The sequence below is a fragment of the Triturus cristatus genome, chromosome 10, assembly GCF_964204655.1.
Source record: "Triturus cristatus chromosome 10, aTriCri1.1, whole genome shotgun sequence".
Lineage (NCBI taxonomy): Eukaryota > Metazoa > Chordata > Amphibia > Caudata > Salamandridae > Triturus > Triturus cristatus.
In genome coordinates, this window is record NC_140593.1 from 186013365 (window position 1) to 186031288 (window position 17924).

Genomic DNA, 17924 nt, shown 5'->3' on the forward strand with positions numbered 1-17924 from the left:
GTAACACATAAGCAATAAGAAACTTTGGCAGCAATGGGAGGTCAAGCCCAGGAAGTTGTGGAATATATATTTTACATACGTGTGCATAATCTTCATGATTGTTCGCTCTACGTGACCCCATCTGTTTGATATGTGGAATGTGGCCCCTTGTTCTCCCCACCACCCTCTTAAAATTCACTTTTAGAGTTACCACTGCACAAAAGCATACTAAACGTTTTAGTCTTTAACATAGAACCGATCAACAAAAGCAGAATGGAAACTTGGCAGGTCGGTAACATAATGTAATCGTATAGTATTGAGCAATCGGAAGCAGGAAATTCCCTCTACCCAACCACTTACAGGCGCGCAAAGTTGCACCCATCGGGCTCAAAGGGCTTTAGCCAGCCAGCCCCCCCTCCCCCCCCCCCAACCTAGTTTTTGAGCTGTTGTGGTCTGGCGTCCGTCTTATTGCAGCGCACCCGAGCACTTAACAGGTCTTTAAAAGTCCATTTACTTGTTAACAAGTCCTCGTTGTTCTTTCACCCCATCTTAGAACCCCCGCATCTTAACTCTGCCGATTGCTGGAAGAATTTACCCCCGCTACATTTTTATTAGCCCCCCCCCCCCCCGAAATTTCACTCTAGTTGCGCCTCTGAGTTCACTAGCATATTTCTACACCCACCAAAACACTAGAGCGACCACACAGAAGAAAGACGGGGGGGAAAACAAAGATATCATCCGTAATTGACTGGCTGTTTGTTTATTTCTTTTTTGAAACCGATATCTGCTGCTAGACCCCGTCCCGAACAACAACCGAAACAGGTGAGTTAAGTAAAACACTGTATCGAGAAAGTCCTGCTGCTGCGCGTCGCCTGCACTGGGCATGCTCAGATCACGGATGCTGGGCTGGTATGAGGTAACCGGAGGCTGGGTACAGTCGAACAGCGCGACGCGGTGCGAGAGTGTCAATCAGCACCGGCGATACAGGGAGACAGGGACACGAAAGCAGGAGCCCGTCACCCCCCGGCCAGGGCTGCGGACAGAAGCTGCCGCCTGCCCCGCGCCTTCCTCCGAGGAGCGAGCGGCCGCTGGTGAGGCAGGGGGCCTGGTGTGGGAGCGCGGCATCCGTTTACCAATGGTCGCCTCTCGATGGCGAGTGGGGAAGGGGTGTAAAGATCAGAGGATGGCACTAGGGGAGAGAGGGGTGAAAAGGCAGCCCGTGGCTTTTTGTCTGGGTTTCCCACCTGACTCTGGTCTGCCCGTACCGCCCCTGAGGTTTGTTGTCAGTCACAAGGGTGCCCATTTTGTTAAACGCAATTGAACTTTAAACATTCAGCTGTGAGCAGGGGGGCACCCCTCCCGTATGCGCAGCTCATTGTTTTCCGCCAGGGAGGCAGATAATTCGTTAAAGTCCCTGCCTTACCCCCGGGGAATCATGGCGTATGTAGAGTTGTTGCAGAGCCTTCTACATTTACATGGCTGTGGTGAATGTTTCCGAAGAGGTGGTTCGGTGTTTATCTCCAGGCAGATCCTGCCATGCCAGTTGTTGCCTGAATGCTTATTATGCATGCCTGCCTCTGTTGGATAATCAGCGTGTCTTGCATACAACTGCTTCTCTCTGGCGGCCCTGCCTGATTCTGTTTTTGATGGAGCTGCCAGGGTGTTTTGTTTTTTAGGTGAAGCGTTTGCTTGACTGTGAATACGCCTGGGGAACCTCTTACAGATCACGAGATCTTAAGTGCACAGCACTTGACAGCTTCCCACATTTATGCCAGTCCACGTCTTTATATTCGTCATTTGTCTTTCGTTGTCGAATGGGTACACAGCGCAACTGTCGGCAACAGATTGTAAACAATTGCGTACAATTTAGATAGATAGGCTTTGGCTTCACCCAGTGAAGTGCTGCTCTTATACCTCATGCGGTTGGTTGTTTAGGGCACCATTCCGCCTTCCGGCGAGTACTTCACTGTATTGCATTTGGTTATATCTCAAAAGTACATACAGTCTTCGCACGGTTTGACATTCATTTTTTATGTGTATACATTATATTCAGACACCAGTCTTTATTTCTATTTTTTTTCAGAGTCTTCGGGCAGATTTTAATGCGATGAACATCACTTGTGAATGTTTGTGTTTACATGCGTTGGCATATGAAAGTTAGATCTTTTGGGTTTACCAATGCCTCTTTAACATTGTTATCCCTAGAAAACGTGTGAGATTAAGGAATCGCACATGTTCCACCTGTTATGAATTAATTGGGTTGAGACACATCGATAGTAAATATGAATATGCGGTGTTTTGCTGTGCTGTATCTTGAAGTAAAAAGGCGCTACGAGAAGCTTGGTTAGAGGTGTAGAAGTGTTAAACAATTCTAGGTGTGTGGACCCCGCCCAGGACATATTGCTTGCACAGATCTTGAGCAGAAGAGGGGATATTTCCCTATTTCAGTGTAACACCCCCCCGATTTCTACAGCTGTTTTTGGAGCATTTTGCAGTCACACTCAAGTAAATTATAGCTTCAGGAGCTGCTATCTCATAGTCTGTCCCTGTAGGTATGGTTCCCTGTTCTGTTAGATAGTTGTAGTATACATTGACAAGTCATGAACAGAGTTGTAGAGGCAGGGTATGCCAGGTACCTATATACATGGGGGCTTATTTACAAGCGACTTGCGCCACTTTTGCGTCATTTTTAACATGGGAAAAGTGACGCACGAGTGGCGCAAGTCGCTTGTAAATAAGAGCCATGGAGGCAGCAAGTGTATTAACTCACTGAGCTATTTTGCTAGCATAGGTGCGCAGTTTCGCCGTTCCTGTAGTTGCATTGCCTTACATGTGCACCAGAGCATGAGGCTAACAGAGGGAGGAGGCCATGTGCTTCATCCAGGATGTGAGAGATGCCTCTGCAGGGCCCTGGCATTGGTGGTAGTAGAGGATACCTAGCTTGCAGCAGTTGCATTCACAAAGTGTGCTACATAACTTGCTTATGCCATGTGCAATACCATCTCACATAGACTTGCCCACCCCACCACTAGAAACAGGGCTTTGTGCTCTAAGCTCGTATTTGTAGAGCACCCCCTCTTGATTACTACCTCTTCCGTCAATTCGAAGGAGCCCATGCATAGTGTTACACATTGGTGGACAGTAAGTGTGTTAGAAGCCATAAGACAGGTCTTTGTGAGTAGCCAACCCACTGAGGCACCAACATGTTATTTTTAATGGTGTAAAAGCTATGGAGCCAAAGGACCGGCTCCAGTCATACTGTAAGGCCCTTCTGTACATCTGAGTTCCATCAACTGGTGCGACAGGGTATGGAAGGTGTATAAAATCTGTGCACATTGTTCAAAGCAACCTAAAATAGCTATTTTCTCTTTAGTGGGTCAAAGTGTGTTTTGTTTATTTTGACATTAGATTCAGACATTAAAAAGAAATACCGGTTGCTTATTTTGCCCGCAGTGCGGGCGCCCCATTAGGTCTTCATTTTTTTTTGTCTCTTTGGGTATCGTCTAAGGCAGAGCATATGCTGTTGCTTGCAAGATCTTTTGTTTTCCAATATTAGCGTTGGAGGCTGCCATTGCTTACCATTGGTTGGCTTTATTATCACTCTCATTTGCTTGATTCTTATTGGTCAGCTGCCATAGTATTCATTCCCCTTTATATGTTTGTTGCACCCCTAGAGAATGTATGCATTACTTGTGTCCTTTTGATAATTTGTAGGTGCTATTTCTTTCACTGTATTAAAGCACTCTGTGAGAATGCCTGCTTTTCATCTACCTCCCTCGTGCACTTCCCCCCTCCCCCTATTCCTCACACCCTCCGCTGTCAGTCTGCTTTCCCCCAGCATCTCCCTCCCCTTTTTTGCTTGCCCCTTCCTCCCGCCCTTCGTTGTCCACCTGCTTGCCCCAGAACCTCCTTGCAGTGATGTCTGCTTGCTCCCAGCCCCTCCCTCCAAATTTGTTGTTCCACTGCTTGCTCCCAGCCCTTCCCGTACACCCTCCTTCTCTCTGTGTTGCCTCCTGACCCCCTTCCATCCATCAATGCCCCCCCCCCGTTGTTGCCTCTTGCCCTGCAATACAAATGAAGTGCTATGATGTTGCACTTTATTTTTGTTTTAACCTTTTGTCCATGCTGCTCCCGACTTGCTTTCCCTCCCTGTTACCTCTTGCCCAGGCCAAGCTTTTCCTCAGACAGCCCCCCAGGCAAAACTAAACTTGTTGCCCCTCCTGAGCCTCCTCCACCCGTTCCCCATCCACACCTTTCTGTTGGAGATCCTCGTGGAGTGCGCTTTTGTGCTCACAAGTCCTGTTCTGCTGAATATCTGAGAAGTGAACACTCATCTACCCCCTGTCCCCTCACCTGAATCACGTATTCAGTTGCAAAACTGGAGGTGAGTCCAAAGGGACTGAGGCGACAAAGGGAAGCGGAGGGAGACTAGGGAAAGTAAAGAAAACACCATTTTATAGACAGCCAGGAGCAGGTAACAAGCTGGGCTGATTGGAATGAAAGCATTTACAAGGCAGCCTGGGAAGTCAACCACGTGTGCACCCCTCTAAGCCTAGGCGCCCTGGGCCCAGCTCGCCCGTGCCAAAAGTCGGCCTTGCTCTTGCCTCTCCCCTCCCGATTTAAATAAACTTTATTCGACAATTAAGTCATGAAAGTATCATACATTGGCCAGATACATACACATGCTAAAACTTAAGTTAAGACAATACACAACATATTTCCACAGACACATAATTTTCGGACTTACACCTGTACTGAACGTCAATTTAAATAAACAACAATGATATCTGGTAAAACAGTTAATAAAGAAAAAACTTCCTAGTTTAATTTAAATTAAACAGATAAATCCGAAATTAAAAGATAAGAAATACATTATACATGACTTCAAATCAGCGCTACTAAATTGGCACTTTTGATATTTGTCTGTCTGGAACGTATTATCCAGGCCCACTTTATGTACTTTGCCATTGCAATTGCAATTAGTGGGCTTGGATCAGAACACAAGATTCTTAATGCCTCTACATGTCTTCGGGTGCCTAAGAGGCGACAGACAGGTAATACCCATTTTTTCCGTGGGAGCTCATAAAGGGGACAAAAGAAAACAAAGTGGCTCAAAGATTCGATCTTGTCCCTACATTTTGGACATTTGTCCGAGGACCCTTTTGTCCATTTTGATGTAAATGAAGTAATAGGGAGAGTGCCTAACCTAAACTGAAAATAAAGTTTGCGATCAGTTGGTGCTTCTATCAAATCCCAATAACGTTCCTGACTGGGATGAGCCTTGATCTCTAGATATCTAGCTGTTAGCTGGGAAGTACACCCCTTTACAGCAGATTCAATGGCAATAAATTCCCAGTACTTGGTTTTAACAATTTCCTTTGAGGGGAAAACAGCATTTAGGGGATCATCCCAAAGGTTGTTCCAACCCAATCTGTAGAGTAACACCTTAATGGACCTCAACCAGTCTATTCTATGGAAGTGATCTTTCTCCATTATTTCTTTTAGGCCCAACGCGTAATGCTTTAGCTCCTCAGTTGACCAGATCCTACGCCAATAAAGCAATGGTCGCAAATTGGCAGTGTCTTGTATGGTTTTCAAACCTAGGTCCCAGAAAAGGGGTAACAAAGGAGTACTTTGCGGTACGCCAACGACTTTCCTTATAAACTCGCTCTCCATGGCGTTCAATCGCTTTGGGTTGCTTCCATATCCCCATAGCTCAGAACCATATAAGGATGAGCTACGTACCTTCATCGTATAGACCTCAAGGAGTGGGGCTATTGGCTGGGTCTGCGAGGTTTTGAATCTTTTTAGAAGGAAACCTGTCTGCTGTTTAAACTTCAAAATAGAAGAGTCTATTTGGCTTTTCCAGTACATATTCTTCTGTAACGTTACTCCCAAATAGGTGAAGGCATCCACCTGTTCCAGGGGGGAGCCATTCATTACAATTACGCTACTGAAGGGTTTATACGATCTACACGGGTTCGGGCCATTTAAAACCATAAACTTGGTCTTGGAGACGTTAATCTCCAAACCACGTAGCAAGCAGAATTCTTCAAAGCGCCGGAGGGTCAGCTGTAGGCCACTCGGGGTTTTCGAAATCAGCAGAGTGTCGTCCGCGAACATGAGGACAGGAATGCGGGTACCGGCCATTGCTGGAGCATCTGAGGGGACCCGGGAGAGGAACTCGGCCACCCCGTTCACGAAGAGCGAGAACAAGGTCGGTGCCAAGACACAGCCTTGCCGCACTCCTCGCTCCACGGGGAAAGACTCCGTAACCTCACCCTGCCTTCCCCACCGGACCCGAGCAAAATTGCCCTCATGTAGGCGGACGACCAATGCCAATAACTCCGGAGCCATCCCCAAACCCTCCAACACTTGCCACAGCTTGTCACGTGGGACCAAGTCGAAGGCCGCCCGCAGGTCGACGAACACAGCATACAGAACCCCTTTTTCCAGGACCACTGTCCTCCAATAGAGGACAATAAACCTAAAGACCTGGTCTATAGTGCTGGTTTTAGGGCGAAACCCCGCCTGCAATGGACTTAGCACATTACTTGATTCCATCCAGGTCTGGATTTTGCCCAAGACCAGCCTGCCCAAAATCTTTTGTAAAGCATCTATCAGGCTAATGGGTCTATAATTACAAGCCAACGATTTGTCCCCTTTTTTATATATTGGGACGATTTCCGCACCTTTCCAAGAGTACGGGATCGGCATTCCCTGTGCAATAGCATTTGCTAGGTGCATGATATATAATGACCACCTCTCTCTTTTGTACAAAAAAACGTCGGCCGGGATACAGTCCATGCCGGGCGCACGACCCTGGGTGACCTTATCGAGCGCAATGTCAACATCCCCGACACTGAACACAGGGGTATCATAAAACGGCCTTGCCTGGGAAGGCTTACTAGCTTCCTCAGGGCCTATCGAATATTGAGACTTAAAAAAATCTACCCAAGAACTCTGTGGTACATGATTATGAGGGCTGTCAACTATTTCGCCCTTTTTCCATTTAAAAATATTCCAGAATTTTTTCTGGTCTTTAAAAGCACATGCTGCTTTTAAGTCTTGCCACTCACATTCGTTCCAATCCTTTTTTGCTTTCCATAGGGCTTTTTTATGAATATTACGAGCAGATCTAATCTTGCTCGGATCTTTTGATATTAAAGCAAGTCCCAGCTCGGTACGAGCATGTTTACAGGAGGCGTTATACCAGCCCTCCTGTTTGCTTCTTTGGGCTTTCAGCACTACGGGGGGTTTGCAAAAACAAGATTTTAGTTTTCCAACTAACTTCCCATGGATTTCCTCAAATGTTACTGAGGGTTGTCCTAAATTACCTACTGACGTAATTGACGACCGTGCCTCTTCAATGTGGGACTCTATACTATCCAACAAATCTGGGTGTTCTACTATGTAACGCCATTTAAGGTGGCGTTCGTTATTTGATAGAACTACCGCTGGACCATTCTTATCGGGAATTTGATCTTTGCTAGCTCCCATTCTCAAATCAAACGCAGCTACTAGGGGATTGTGATCGCTTTCAATCCGTGTCTCAACCACCATATCTACTAACATATGCCACATCCTCAAATGGACTAAGAGGTAATCTATATTACTTGCCCTTGTGCCATTGCTATACGTTTTGTTACACATCCTATCTGACTTGGTTCTGCCATTGGCTGCCCTCAGCTGGTTACCCAGGCAGAACCCTTTCAGGTACAGGGCCGCCTCAGTCCATTTGCCGACAGTCTTTGCCTCAAGCTGTGGGACACCCCATTTTGCATCCTCTTCCTCTGTCAGGAGCATGTCTTGAGACCCGAGTGGCTCAAAGGTCGTATTAAAGTCTCCAGCGATAAGTGGGAGCACATCAAAGGGGCTAGATTCTACAATGATGTTTAATGCAGATATCACCTCAGATTTTTTCCCACCTGGTAAACCCCTTGCATATACATTGAAAATGTCAATTTTAAGGTTTTGCGGACTGGTCAGCCTAATACCCAATATATCGGGATTCTGTGTTTGGATTATTTGAACTTTGCATTCCAGGTTCTGTTTAACCCAGATGATCAGGCCTCCTGATGCCCGTCCCCTGGGCGTTTTCACTGCCGGAGCAAAAAAGTTCAAATATCCCAGCATGAACACCGGGTCCACTGACCATGTCTCTTGAAAAAGACAGATGTCGTGCTTACTGATAAAATCCACCCAAAGGGGAGATGATAGCTTAGAGTTTATACCCGCCACGTTCCAAGATAAAAACAATACGTGGCTTGCAGAGTTGGATCCCCCTTCCATACTCCCTGTGATTGGTATAGGGGAAGGGACTATATCTTGACCAAGACAAGGCCTGGGGTTAATGCCTAAGATTTCATTCTGACATTCAACAGGGATGCCTTGTACACTGGTCCCTATCATATTTACTTGTACAAGGGTTGTATTAACATCACTACCATTAGGCGGATCGCCATCACACATACCCTCATCTGCCGTTAAGAGCACATTTGTTTTACCACATTTACCTAATGATAATAAGGATACACATGGTATAACATCGTTAGAGTGTATACTACCATTAAACAGTCAGTCACAGTCCGCTAACCCAGAGAGTACATCGAATCTGTTAATCGATCTTATATCCTCAAAAAAGGTTCCATTAGTCAAGGGGCCCCTGCGTGTATTCCCACCTGTAAACTGTGGCTTGGATACATAAAAGTAAGACAGTGGCATTGTACTTATCATAGAAGAAGAAGCGGAAGCGTTTTGGGGCCAGGAACAAATGTAGTCCACACACCGCCTATCCCTAAAATTAATAACAACACAATCCCCCTTAGATGATTTGGTATTTCTGCCCACCCAGTTTACACGCCTTGCATATAAGATCTCGGCACTCATCTGAGCCGGCAGTGGTCGTTTGGCATTAAGCCAATGCGTGCATTTATTCTTTAAATCCCAATAGGATTCCCTTGTCCCCTTCGCCAGGTTGGGAACCCCAGTTAAAATCACCACGTTGGGGGCAGCTTCAGGGGGTAGATGTAGATCAATTAGGCCTGAAGAGGCCAGTGCTCCAGACTGAATGATTGGAAACTGCCTGCCAGTTCCTTCTCTACTTTCCCTAGAGCTAGTTGGAATCGGGTGTAGGGAAAGATGTTCATCTACTATCCTAGTGTCCACTACTGGGGCCTGGTCAGGCTCATGGGGGATAGGTCGATTATCTAGTGTAGAGTTAACCAAATTACTAGCAGTAGGTTTGGTCACAATCCGTTGGCCTATTATACCAGAGTGCTCTTTTGACGAGCTCAGATTTTGTTTGCCACCCCGAGAATTACCCGATGCAAGTGAGAGTTCCATACATACGAGTCTACTCTCAATAGAGCCTAATCTTTCGTAGATGGGATCACATAATTTCTTAACAATACTTTCCATTTTAACCCAAAAAGATACTGTATCAGTCACTTCCACATCCACCGTCCCCAACGATGGTAATAGATGTGACCTTGATTCAGTTGTTTGGGGTTTGGGGTGTGAGGCAATAGCCTTCGGTGGAACTGGGGCTAGGGATTGGCCAGCCTTAATATTAACGATCTTCCCTGCGGCTTTCTTTTGGTTACCCCTACAGTTTTTTTTCAGGGTGGTGGGTGGTTGTTGCTTACCGGAAGTCGCATTTAGGTTGCTGGTTGAGCGAGTCTTAACACCTAACAAAGGTTCAGAAGTGGAGACCCCATTACCCATATTAACATTATCAACATTATCGTCCGTTATTTCAATCAAAGACGTGGGGCAAATCATTGACTCGTTAGTTTGTTCTTCCAACACGGGCGATGCTGGGCTCGAAGAATCCAACCTTACAGGCTGACCACAGGGAGGTGATTTTGAGTTGACCATACTCCCCAAAGAAGACCTCTTGTCACAGAGAATGTCTAATGAAAGTCTTTTCTCAGTTAATTCAATGTCCTTAGCAAGGGCTGTCTGCACTCTCACCAAGAAATTGTCCAATGTTCCCATTAGGGCACCCCCAGTCGATTGCAAGGTAGGACCATCCCTTTTCTGCGTTTTATCCATTTTTGTCATCTGGTCACCACGTTTTAAGACAAAGTCCCTCTGAGTTACAAAGGAGCTGTAATAAGCTTGCACTTACCAGGCTCCCAGAGTTACAAGCAGCAGGTGTTAAAGAGGGGTCCCGTTCCGTTCTCTGGCGTTCTCGGACGGGCTCAGACGGGCCCGCCCTTGGCCCGGGCTTCGCCCGGCGCGCGCCCGCGCGCGTCCCGCGAAGCGGGGGCCGTGAGGAGTGTTATAGCGTCAGGGCGGGAGGGCGGGAGTACGGGAAGAGGACACAGCTGTGTTCAGGCACGGGCTGCTGGTCCTCGCAGTCCCGCATTACACTCGCTTCCACTGGTGACAGCCTCCAATGAGGATTTCAGGCGACTCCTCCGCTGCTCTGCCTTGGATAGACCCCTCCGTTAAAAGCACGTTATTAAAATCAGTGTCAAACTCCTTTCACGAACGGCACCCGCGAAGCGGGGGCCGTGAGGAGTGTTATAGCGTCAGGGCGGGAGGGCGGGAGTACGGGAAGAGGACACAGCTGTGTTCAGGCACGGGGCTGCTGGTCCTCGCAGTCCCGCATTACACTCGCTTCCACTGGTGACAGCCTCCAATGAGGATTTCAGGCGACTCCTCCGCTGCTCTGCCTTGGATAGACCCCTCCGTTAAAAGCACGTTATTAAAATCAGTGTCAAACTCCTTCCACGAACGGCACCCGCGAAGCGGGGGCCGTGAGGAGTGTTATAGCGTCAGGGCGGGAGGGCGGGAGTACGGGAAGAGGACACAGCTGTGTTCAGGCACGGGGCTGCTGGTCCTCGCAGTCCCGCATTACACTCGCTTCCACTGGTGACAGCCTCCAATGAGGATTTCAGGCGACTCCTCCGCTGCTCTGCCTTGGATAGACCCCTCCGTTAAAAGCACGTTATTAAAATCAGTGTCAAACTCCTTCCACGAACGGCTCCCGCGAAGCGGGGGCCGTGAGGAGTGTTATAGCGTCAGGGCGGGAGGTCGGGAGTACGGGAAGAGGACACAGCTGTGTTCAGGCACGGGGCTGCTGGTCCTCGCAGTCCCGCATTACACTCGCTTCCACTGGTGACAGCCTCCAATGAGGATTTCAGGCGACTCCTCCGCTGCTCTGCCTTGGATAGACCCCTCCGTTAAAAGCACGTTATTAAAATCAGTGTCAAACTCCTCTCCCCTCCCACAAAAGAGGTCATTGCAAGATTCTGACTCGCGCCTTCAAAGCCCCGCACAACCAAGGACCAGCATGCATTAACCACTGCAGATATCTCGTCGTTTTTCTCCGCTGCTGTCTCCTCCCTATGGACTTCCTGCTCTCTTGGTCTTTTTTGGATCTTGATTTCTGGTGTTCACCAGTAACTCCTGTCTTGTCTATGTGATTCATTCTGTAATTTATGTGAAGCTTTTTTTCTAGTACCTTGCAACTCGTTTGCTTCCTTATGTAAAGCGCTCTGATACCTTCGGGTCTAGCCAGCGCTATATAAAACTCATCAAATAAATAAATAAAATACCTGAGCTTCCACCAACCCTCCAGACACCTGTGATCCGCCTCCTTCTCCATCGCTCGCACCCCCTACATCCGCTGAAGCAACAGCGGAGGAGGCTCCTTCTACGTCACCGAAAAGTCCTGGAACATCCTTCCCCCCCCCCCCCCCCCTCTGGACTTCACCCTCACTTCAAGAGTTCAGAAGGGGACTCAAGACCTGGCTATTCAACTGATGCCACCAAGCTGATTGGTTCTCAGCGCCAGGATACCCTCAAGGTGATTAGCTGTGCTTATAAATCCGGATTGATTGATTGATTACTATCTGTAGTTCAGTGGGAGCCATTGTCTCCCCCCAAAAAAGCTATTCCAATACCAGCACTGGCAAACTACCTTACCCACAGCACTTCTATCTTTGCAGCATAACAGTATGATGATCTATTTAATCTTCGGATTTTGTTCAGTTTTTTTATTGCATGTGGTATTTTCCCAGGTTTACTTGATGGAACAAAAACATGCGATTTCCCTCGTATCTTTTCTTCTTTGATTTGTGCTCGTAATATCGGTTGAAAGCATGTCAGGGGTTCAGAATTGCTTTTTTTTGGAAATCTTAAGTGATCTTGCCTGGCTGATTTGTGGCAGCCGCACTGTATTAATGGTTTGTTTAGTCAGCAAGGAAAACCTGGTCCTGAAAAGTGAAAATGTTTCAAGTTGCAGCTCGGACTTTCGTCTCTTTGGAATAGTTGTGGTGACTCCTTCTGTTTGAAGAGTCACACCTTGTGCCAACAGCTTGGATTTTGAAGGACAGATCAGGGTTTGCCCTCCATTGTTCCATACCCTGGCAGAGCCGTCAGCAACCAGCGCCAGGTTTTCCAGGAAGAAACGTGCATTTGTATATATTGCTCCATACCCCATTTCTGCCATGCCTGAGCAATGTATTTGACAGATATTGCTATTATCCACTTTAATGGTACTCTGATTACAGACCTCAGAAGGATGGGAGATGTGGGTATTTGTCGTCAGTATTTAAATTGATGCCCTTTTCCGCCATGGGCTTCAACTCACGGAGCCCTTTGTCAGCTTTGACCCAAGAACTTGGCACAAGTAAAATAATAGACATTATTCCCAGAGGTTTCCCTCGGTAACAAATGAAAACGAAACGATCCAAAGTGTCCTCGAATGCGGATGATATTCAGTCACTCTCTCCAGACTGAGCTCCCGGTCATGCCTGCCTCGTGTGTTAAAAGGTGACGAAGCGCTTTACACATCCTTGAAGCATACAGTGACCGCAGTATTGCACTGTCAAAATAAAATGTTTAGTAAAAAGGGGTGGGGGTGAGAGGGCTGGGTCAACACAGGGAATTGCTCCACTTTCACACAGTAGTCACTGGCAAGTTGGGCAACGTAAAGCGGGGCTAGCCCTTTATGCTGTACTGCAGCTTCCTCAAGTACCAGCTGAACAAACCTTGAAAATGCAATAGGCCTCGCCTTTGATTAAGTTAAAGCCATTTGCTTTGCTAATGGTATTGTATAGCAACGCAAATGGCTTTAACTTAATGAAAGGCGAGACCTATTGCATTTTTAATGCTTGTTATAGTTGTGTGGCATCTGTGTATGTTACTCGCTGAGGGGCTGTTGTCCTGGTAATAGCGACATGTTTCAATAATCTTGTGCGTGTGCTTATCTTTGTTTACATTTGTAGAGAGTCTGGCCGTGTGGTCATCTTCAACTTTGCCTCCTTGACATGCATTATCACGTTTTGTTTCCTGATCTAATATATGCACAAACCATTTCCTCAGCTCCTGATCTAAAAAAAGGCTTTAGACGTGTGTTTCTTTTAGGAAGGAGGCAGTAACTGAGCAGAATGTCCTCCCTGCCCGCTCCTTCACAGGCTTTGCCCCCGAGGCCTGTGCGTCACGGCCTTTGCCATAGGGCACGGAGAGACGAGCATCACTTCAGGCACACTCGGAGAACATATTCCAGCAAGGGATTGTGCTCACCCAAAGAACACTACGAGCGCACAGACGACAGCACAAAAGGATTGTTTGTGATATGTTCAGATGTAAGGAATTAAAGTGAACCCAATTATAAATGATAGTTCCTGCCTCCCTTTAACGCAGGGGACGATGGTAGGAAAATGGGAAGGTTAGGGTACATTTTCACGCTGCACCTCACAAGTCTGCCTTGATTACATTTTGAGAAAGATATAAATGGCCACAAAAAAGCACACTTCTTAAGCTTGTTCAGGATGTTTATTTTTTAAGGACCGATATATTTTCATGCGCAAGGTGCGCACTACCCACTAAAGTTCATCCTGGATTTGTTTTTAATTTTAAGCTGCTAAATTAACGTCAATTTATGAATTCACGGGCCACCGGGTTGCTCGTCAGTTGCACATTTCTTGTTTGAATCCCACCATGACAAACCGATAGTCACCTCGGCGGCAAATACTGTGATGTTCAGCTCTGCGAAGCAACTATACAGTGACTGCAGGCAGAACTTTTACCCCAAACGAATTTGTGTAGAACTGAAATTGTTTGAGTAGTTTTATTTTTGTGTAAAATATCCGTTCTGAAAAAGCCGATATTCTGAACGGAGTCTGTGTCTGATGAATCCCAGTTTCCTCACCGTGGTGGGCTCATCGTCTCGGCTCTGAGTGAATGATTCCCTTCAGCTGACAGTTCTGCAATGGCGTCCTGATGAACCTGCGGCGTCTTCGTTTTCTGTGTGAATCAGGCTATTGTTGTTAATTGCTTGTGGAATACTTCCAGCCCATAGCAACCAACATTTAACACTAATCCGATAAAGATTATTTTTTTTTTGTTCACAAATTTAGTACTACACTTGATAAAATAGGCTAAATTATATGTCATTAATTTAAGCACCCTGTTTTACCACTCAATTTATTTAGTGGTACCCTGATTCAATATGAGGTGACAGAATGCTGCGGTGTCCTTGCCAAAGCACATACGGAAGCCACACACCACTGCAGATATGAGTGGCACGCTATAAATTCATTTCGCTATCTTATCAGCTAAAGGAGAGCCATGTTTTTATGGAAGTGGAAGGACAGACTGGCTCTTGCTTTTCTCCATAGTTGATCGTAGTGCTGATTGAGAGGGATACACAACCATGTTTTTTTTTTTTTTGCATCTTCTATATAGCGCAAACTCAACCCAAAGGTGTTGGAGCGCTGTACATGAGCACCGTATTTACATTACATATTCAGGCACGGGGAGATTAAGTGATTTGCCCAGAATCACAGGATGTGGAAGCGACCCCGCGGCTCGAACCCTGGTTTCCGGCACCAAAGTCGGCAGTCTAGCCGACGGACCACATCCTCTCACTAACCAGGCGGGCGAGCCAACCAATCAACAATGCCGAGCGCCAAGGGGCGGGCTTGGCTCTCAGAGTCCGTACACGAGTCGGTCAAGCGTGCAACAAACATGTACGGGCTGCAGCGGTCATAGTCGCCCCAAGGGAAGTAGAGGGCTGGAAGAGGCAAAACGGTCCGGGCAGTCCGGCGGTGCGATGACTAGAGGGCTGCAGACAATTAGTCTCTGTCAGAGAAACACAGGGCACAAAATGGGCGCGGTGTGCCTAGCGTGCCCCACGCTTATTAAAGTAAAAAAAAACTAGGTGCCAGCAGCTCTCGGTAACTTCAGACCATGGAGGCAGGGGCGGAAGTTCTTGCCTTTCTTAACAAGCGCTCGCCATGCCGTTTTCTTCGCCTTTTTCTGCCGTCCCACTTGGACGGCCTTGCCTGCTAAAAGGTTTCTTATCTTTATTGGGCCATGTGTTTGGCCCCATAAAGATTAGAAACCTTTTGCAGCAGAAGGAAGGCAGGCGAGCCCGTCCAAATGGGACGGCTCAAAAAGCCGAACAAATACGCCATCACCAACTCTATTCCAATGGCTGGCCATCGTTTACCATAAACGGTGACGCCAGCCAATGGTTAAGAGGGGCGGGGCTTAAAGCCCTTTACCAAAAATACCCGTAAACATTAAGTCTTGCCAGCGAGACTGTGCCTGCGCGCAGCCTACGCCAGCCGAGATCTAAAAAGCTTAAAATTGCCAAACACACAGTGAGAACAACCTTGCTAAGGTTATATACACATGTTGGCAAAAGCATAAGATCTGGTTTGCAGCAGATAATTGCAAGGCAGACATTTTAAGTGATTTGCCAGTGATTGAATTTTTTGGAAGGCTGATGCGGTCTGTCCTTCGAAAGAGAGGCCCCATTCCGCTTTTCAGTAGAGGTTCTACATAAAAGATCAATGTAATGTTATAGGGCACTTATAAAGTGCACCCCCTCCCCATCAAAGTCTCGACGCTGTGACCAATTGTTTACTATTGCACTTATAGTTCTGACATAAATCTGTTACCGTACAACTTTTTAATTATCAGATTTCTTGTTAGATTCTCTTTCCAGTTAAAGAGTTAATTAAGCGAGGGATCACTGTGCATTAAGTATGTGGTCTCTATAAGCCACAATTTCCCTGTTCAATGGCTGAAAGCTGTGTTGGATGGGTTGTAGTGTTTGTGAATTGATAGTGGATCTGGTATCTTCTTTTCTGACCACCTAAGGCCACCATCTGCTGCTAGCATCCTTCTTCCACGTCCACTAAACTCTGTTATCCGGCCCAGGAGATCATTGATTGATGCTATCCTTAAACAAGCATTTTCAATGCAATAGGTCTCCCATTTGCAAGAGGGAGATAGGTAGTTTGTGCACGAAGTGGTGAATGAACTCTAGACAGAGGATCAGCAAGAGTGTGTGATAAAGAGAGATAAGTGAACAGCAGGCTACAGAGGTATAAAGAGGGAGTGTTTGTGTATGCAGAAGACACCCGTAGAAGAGGAGGACAGCGTGGGTTTGAGGGACAGAAACATTTGAAAAGGCAAGGAAAGATCTTGTGCTCAAAGACCTGAAGTGATCCATATGATAGAGGTGGGAAGCGTATATGAGCAAGTGAGAGAGATGGTACGAGAGAGAAAGAACGAGAGAAAGAGAGACAGATGAGTGGGAGGGGTCCCCGGGGAGGGTGAAGAGAGGTTGACTAGTGCACACCGCAAGGAGGTACAGCAGGTATTATAGAGGAGATAGAGAGTATGAGGGAGAGATGAGAGGGGCAGTGGGATTGCAAGATGAAGGGGTAGTGGTAGTGCGAGGGAGGAATGGGTTGTATTGGAATTGTTTGCTGTGGAATTGTGTGGTGAGGAGCTGTGTTGTGGAAATATGTGGCATGGTGTGCTGTAGAATTATGTAGATATTAATTAAATTGTATTAAGTGTAATGGAATTTTGTAGTGCAGTGGTGGTGATGCACTGGTGCTAAGGGTTACTGAGGTGGTGGTATGCTTGTGCGGATGTGGTGCTGAGTGATGCTTTGATAGTGGTGTGCTCAGCTGGTGCTGCGCTAATTCTGAAGAGGTGCTGCATTGAAAGCAGAGTTGCTGCTGAGGTGGTGCTGAGCTGATGCTGTGGTGGGGCTGTGTTGGTGCAGTGCTTGTGGTGCATTAAAGCAGAGGTGGTGCAGAGATGGTGCTGTGCTAGTATTGAGTGATGCTGAGGAGATGCTGCGCTGGTGCTGAGGAGATGCTGCGCTGTTGTTGAGTGATGCTGTGGTGGTGAGCTGATGGCATATATACTTTTACTTCGCATGCGTTACATCGCATGCCTTTACAACGCAGTTGTAACAACGTGGTCATTGTAACAACGCAAACTATTACATCGCAAGTCATTTCAACGACTTGCTGTAGGGGGCGCGCTGTATTTAGGAATAGTATAATTTACTATTCCTACTCCAGTTTGTGCAACAGCAGGGAAGGTGTTGGATTCTAAATCCAACACCAGTGCGCCCCCTTCTGCAAGTCTTTGAAATGACTTACAATGTAATGGTTCACGTTGTAACAACGCGGTCATTGTAACAGCTGCGTTGTAAAGGCATGCGATGTAAGACATGCGTTGTTATGGCTGTTTCCCGTGCTGATGCTGGGGTGCGCTGTTCTTGTGCTGTTCTTTTGCCAAGTACCAGTGAGGTGATGCTGAGGTGGTGCAGAGAGATGCTGAGATGGTGCTGCCCTGCTACTGAGTGACGTTTTGTTGGTGCCTATAAAGTACACTCTTAAGTATGCGCTGCAAACCTAAGGTTTGTATTTAGAGGAGCCGAAGGCTCACAAAGAAAGAAAGTTCAGAAACCAAAAGTTCAGAGAGCCCGATGGGGACTAGTCTCAGTACCTCCTTTGTAGAACTGCTGGTGCCGAGCACCGCTATGACCCGGCCCAATTAAAGCCCTGGGCTGAGGGTCACAAAACATTTCCCCATAGTAACAGCCTCTATGTGGATTAACCAATCGCTAAGAAATTCACACCTGATAACTCAGAGGGCGTTAAGGATGGTGGGCA

The 17924-nt window shown here is 46.9% G+C and overlaps 1 protein-coding gene across 2 annotated transcripts in view; it reads left to right on the forward strand.

The window, feature by feature from the left end:
• The first annotated feature begins 311 nt into the window (after positions 1–311).
• Positions 312–17924, forward strand: part of TMEM106B (transmembrane protein 106B) — a 121586-nt gene continuing 103973 nt past the window's right edge. The window contains exon 1 of one of the 2 annotated variants that reach the window (XM_085630783.1): positions 312–801. Coding sequence is in view for 1 of the 2 variants with exons in the window: in XM_085630782.1 (XP_085486908.1) it covers positions 863–1070 (208 nt within the window). In the remaining variant the exon portion in view is untranslated. Of the gene's footprint in view, positions 1071–17924 lie in introns of both variants that reach the window. The other variant, XM_085630782.1, reaches the window with a different exon arrangement.